The 5,394-nt window shown below is 37.6% G+C and overlaps 1 protein-coding gene across 1 annotated transcript; it reads left to right on the forward strand.

Annotated features, from left to right (window-relative positions):
* Positions 1–339: 339 nt before the first annotated feature.
* LOC147311072 (olfactory receptor 11A1-like) lies at positions 340–1,266 on the forward strand. The gene has a single exon (XM_086266009.1). It carries the CDS (start codon positions 340–342, stop codon positions 1,264–1,266), a length of 927 nt encoding a protein of 308 aa, XP_086122135.1.
* The last annotated feature ends 4,128 nt before the right edge of the window (positions 1,267–5,394 follow it).

The raw sequence follows: 5,394 nt of genomic DNA on the forward strand, positions 1-5,394 counted from the left end.
AATCGAAAAATTCTTACAAAATAAATACAATTTTACAAATAGTCACAATAAACTGTTTGTAATCAGGAAACAAGAAATTCCTTAAATGTTTTAATAGTCCAAAAACAGTGGGGGTAGTACTGAGAAAACAGTTCAACACAGGACTGTACTGGAGAGTTAGGGATGAAGTCCATAGAGGGTGAAGCAGGTTTATGAACAGAGTCCAAGTAGAAGTCAAAACATTCACTTTCTTAAGTCCACTCATATGCCGATCAGGATAAGGTAGGTGTTCACTTTCTGTTTTCTCTCACTTGTTGTCATATCTCTTTTTATTTATTAAAATTTTGGTTCATCATTTTAATGGAGCTGGCATTAAATGTGTCATACATAACTCTTGATGGGTTTTTCCAAGTGAACAAATACAGATATCTTTATTTTATGATCATGTTTACTTTATACATTCTGATACTCTGCTGTAATTTCGCCATTGTATTCCTCATTGTGGTTGAGAAAAGTCTCCATGAGCCGATGTACATTTTTATTGCAGCTTTGCTATTGAACTCTGTTATGTTAAGCACTGTTATTTATCCAAAGCTTTTGACTGACTTTTTATCTAAAAGACAGATCATATCTTATTCTGTCCGTCTCTTTCAGTTTTTTATGTTTTACTCTTTGGGTGGTTCAGAATTTTTACTCTTGTTTGCCATGGCCTATGACAGATATGTGTCTATATGCAAACCTCTGCAATATCCAATGATCATGACAAAAAATACTATCAGCATTTTTTTAACCTTAGCTTGGATTGTGCCCTCTTCTCAGGTTGCAGTGGTAGCTGTATTAATGGCCAATAAAAAAATCTGTAACTTTACTTTCACTGGAATTTTTTGCAACAATACAATTTACAAGCTTCTATGTGTGTATTCAAAAGCACAAACTGTATATGATATGGTTGTACTATCTAATGTTGCAATTCTCCCTGCGGTTTTCATATTCTTCACTTACACCAGGATCCTTGTGATATCCTATCAAAGCTGTAAAGAAGTCAGGAGAAAAGCTGCACAGACCTGTTTGCCCCACTTGATAGTTTTGATCAGCTATTTGTGTTTGTGTGCATTTGATGTCATTGTTTCTGGTCTGGAGTCTAATTTTCCAAAGATTGTACACTCCATATTGACTTTGCAAATTGTAATGTATCCTCCCCTTTTCAATCCAATTATATATGGACTAAAAATGAAGGAGATTTCTAAACACCTCAAAAGGTTGTTCTGCGCTGTCAAAAAAAACTAATGTATCAAGACTGTCAATACTCATTTTTTAACTTACAAACTGATACAGTTGAAATCAATTGTACTTGCATGCAAGTAGCAGCAGTGACCCTAAATGCCTATTCCAGGTAAATATAGCCATTCATACTCGACTACTCAAGCACTCACAGACATCCTAATCACAGCTAAAACTATCTTGTTATTGTTGTTGTTTTGGATTTAGTTGTTGCTGACGCTTATTTTATTTTTATTTTTTTCATTTTTCTTAAGGAATACTGCCTATTCTTACAAGCCTAGTTTTATATTATTTCCTTAGGGTTATTAATGTATTCTGATTCTGATTAAACATAATGTGAACAAGTTCTACTGCTGCAGCAGCTGGTGCAGGGCCGGAAGAGGAATTAAAAACATGATTAGAGACACATCTTTACTAAATAGTATCTGCAACAAATGTAATGTGCTAATGCTGAACATAGGATATTATTACAAGACATATTTTATTCAGTCAGAAATCAAATATATATAACATTACTTTATAGAGTTACGTGTCATTTGTGCGCAAAACTGTGTGTATGAGACAGAGAACTGTCTTTGTAGCCTTCATTTTTAAATATTGCTATGAGTAGATTTGGTGTCCAACTTAGTGGTATTTTGGACTGCCATAAAGTTACAGTTTACAGGTGTTACAACTTGTTACAACTCATGTAATATTAGTAAAACTTTGCCTTGTTTAAATGCATGATTTATCATTGATAGGTAACCAGAGAAATATCACCAGTGAAATTAACATTCCATATATCCTCTGGTATGTCATGTGCTTTCATATATCACACCTAAATCAGGATTCCAAGCCATGGAAATAGGGCAGTCATGGCAGTATTCATCACAGCCTGAAAAGACTGGGCCAGCATTGGCTCCCTCTTCCTACTATCCTCCTCGCTAACATCCACTCCATATGCAGCAAATTATAATAGCGCTTGCCTTCTTGCCTTCACTGAAACAGTCTTATCTTCCCTGTGTGTTTCCAGTACTTTTCTTTGTGCTCATGTTTGTGCTGCCATTTGCTGCACCTTAACAAAGGTTTGTCATTTATTTCTTGAAATTGTCTCGGTAAGGTCCATCCTCAGTCACACATTAAGTGAATACTTTTAACATATTAACCCATAAAAATCATTGACTACAGGTGTTCCATTCATTTACATGGCCACAGGTGCCTAACATCAAGCACCTATACAGACTAGTGAAATTTGCACCAATTTTGGGTCAATCACTCCAGACCTCCAAACCTAAGATAACCTTTATTAGTCCCACACGTGGGAAATTTGTTATGTCACAGCAGAAAGTGGACAGTGCACAAAAGAAAATTGGTTCCTACTTTACCTCTAGCGGGCAGCAAAACTATTAAAATAAGTTTCTGCTGCTGTTATTCTGGTGATGTCTTATGATTGACTTATTTAACTTGTTCCTTTTGAATTTTTCTTATACAGCATGATGTTCACTTGATTTCTGCTTCAGCATAATGAAGAACAATCACAAGCATTTCATGAGATTAAAGAGTTTAATTGGGAAAGAAATCGAATTTATGCAGTGTGTACAGTGATGATTCTTCTTCATAACTTCTGAAATTCTCTGTGGCCAAATGATGATTGATGGCCATCTATTCCTGCCTTATCAGAGCTCCAAGGTGATCACAGTTTGTGGCTCTTTGTTTGTTCACTTGCATTATTAGGATTGACTGTCTCAACTGGATTAAGATTTGGGGGATTTCCTGACTGTAAAATGCTATTTTGTGATCATCTGCAAAACCAATCTAAGGAGCTTGGAAAACTGGACTTCTTTAAGTTCCTTGAAGACATTTTACTTCTTCAGTTCAGTGGAGAGTCCCAGATTTTGCTTAAAATCTTAAACTGGCTGTAGATGTGGAAGTTACTGTTTCTATCCAGGCTACTTCCAAAAACCAACAACAAAACAAAACAAAACTGAAACAAAAAGGAATGGCATTTTTTTAGAGTAGATTAAATAGTAGGTGAAAGAACATGAAGTTTTTTTCCTCATTAAATTGTTTATTTATGGATCACTGGGATGAACAGGCAACTCTCTTCCCCTGCTTTCCTGTCTCTCTTCACTGCACTAATTAAGCCAGTAAAATGCCAAAAATTGAAAAATCTTTTATTTATTACTTCAATACTTTGGGGTAATATGAATGCCTTGCCCCCTTTCACATTTTCTAAAATCATCCAGTAGGCCGGAATGGCGTCTTTGCCAGACCGATTCTGGGCCCCCAGCCTCATGTGTGATACCAATGTTGCATACGCTTGGATACATGCACACAACAAAAACTTAAACCTAAAAATGAAAACTGAAAAAAGACGTGAATATAGTGATAACTAGAGATTGGCAGTAACATGTTAAAGGTAACGCATTACTGTGATCTGATAAATTTTTTCAAGTAACAAGTTAAGTAAGGGATTACTTTTGCAATAAAAGGAATTAGATTACTGTTACTTGCGTTACTGCGTTACTAAACAGGGATTTTGTTTGTGAAAGTGTCTCATGACAATAACGTATGAGCCTGCGATGTCTGTGGCAGCAACAGACATGTGTAGATCAACAATGGATAATATGGAGTGGGGGAGAGAGTATGACCATGCAGTGTTTAAAACTTGGAATTACTGACATTACTTTGAGTATGATTCCCTAAAAAGTGACAAATACATTTGCGTCACGGGAATGTGAAATTCACAGAGAAACCACCAGATCCCCCATTGACATGACTGCTGCAGCACTGGGCAAACATCCATCCTGCTAAACAGGTGAAAATAGTTTTAAGAATGACAGGACTTAGTGCCACTGAATCTTAGATTTTTCTTATTTTTTGCTGTATTTTACTTTCAGGGGTGGATCAGGATTTTTGCACAATCCAGAAGATTTTGAGATTGACTACAGCAGAAATGCGGCATTTCTTATGATCATATAGAATCTTTTTTTCTATATGAAGGAAGTTCTATTCAACGGTCTTGGTAAAATGTATGTGGAGGGGGGGGGAAACCCAGATCACTGTGCCAGCAGTATTGTATCAAAAACCCTTTTGCTGAAAAGTATACATACAATGACCTCTCATATGCCAGTGTGTATCAAATGCACCTGGGCAATAACTCTATAAGACCTGACTTCTTTATTGTAAAGTGTTTTTGCTATTGAGCCTTCGGAGTTTACAGATAAGCCTGACCTTTATGTTTTGCCTGAAGATACCTGTGCCTATAGATTTCTTCCCTGGCACTCCATTGCCCACCAGTTGGCTATATAGTCTTTTAAAACCTGATAGGAAGGCAAAGGAGTGCTACATCACTGACTCACTAGCTGCAGAGATCATTCAGCCATCCACATTCACTCGTGTGAAGGGTGAAGAACAAGTACCACGCTGTTGTCCTCCGCTTTTGAGTTATTGCAGGGGGGCACTGTTTTCCCTAACCTGGACCTGTGTAACCACCACCTAGTCAGGATATGCAAAGGAGACCACTTTGTGTATCTGAGGTATCAGACGAGTATCTCGCCTTGTCGTTCACAAATTCACTGATTCACCAATGCTCCTGCCGTATTCCAAGGACTGGAAAATGAAATTCTGAGAGATTTCATTATCCACTTTGTCTTCCTCTCTCTGGATGATATTCTTAATTTTCCTAAGAATCTCTCTGACCACATGAAGCATGTCGGTCTCATTAGTGATGTGTTGGTCACGAACGAAACGGCTCTTAGAGCCGGATCTTTGACGTGAACGACGCGAGCCGGCTCCTTATTGGGAGCCGTGGTTTTTTCCTTCTTTCTCTCACCCTCTCTCTTGCACTTTTTTTTCCCGCTTCACTCCGCATGCGAGCCTTGTGCTTTGCGCCTGGAAAAGAGGGGAGGGGCGGTAGTTACACTTGCAGTAGCACAGGAACAGAGCGGGAGGGAGAGAGAGAGAAAGAGATCGAGGGACAACAACGTCACATTAGAAAGGTATAGTAATCATCCACAACTGTTTTCAGTTGCAGATGATAAAGGATTCAGAAAGTTTATTCATGCAGGCCCATATGACAGAGAATATGCATCTTCTTTTTGTTTTCATATTTTCATTTATATTTAATTGTGTTGTGGTTTGCAGTGTTTTGTG

This window comes from Aulonocara sp. 'chitande type north' Nkhata Bay, linkage group LG16 (assembly GCF_057382095.1).
Source record: "Aulonocara sp. 'chitande type north' Nkhata Bay isolate Kocher_YH1m ecotype deep benthic linkage group LG16, A_spYH_male_GT1.1, whole genome shotgun sequence".
Taxonomy (NCBI): domain Eukaryota; kingdom Metazoa; phylum Chordata; class Actinopteri; order Cichliformes; family Cichlidae; genus Aulonocara; species Aulonocara sp. 'chitande type north' Nkhata Bay.

Coding starts and splice junctions, on each gene's coding strand:
- LOC147311072 (XM_086266009.1), top strand. CDS start 340: ATGGAGCTGGCATTAAATGTGTCATACATAACTCTTGATGGGTTTTTC.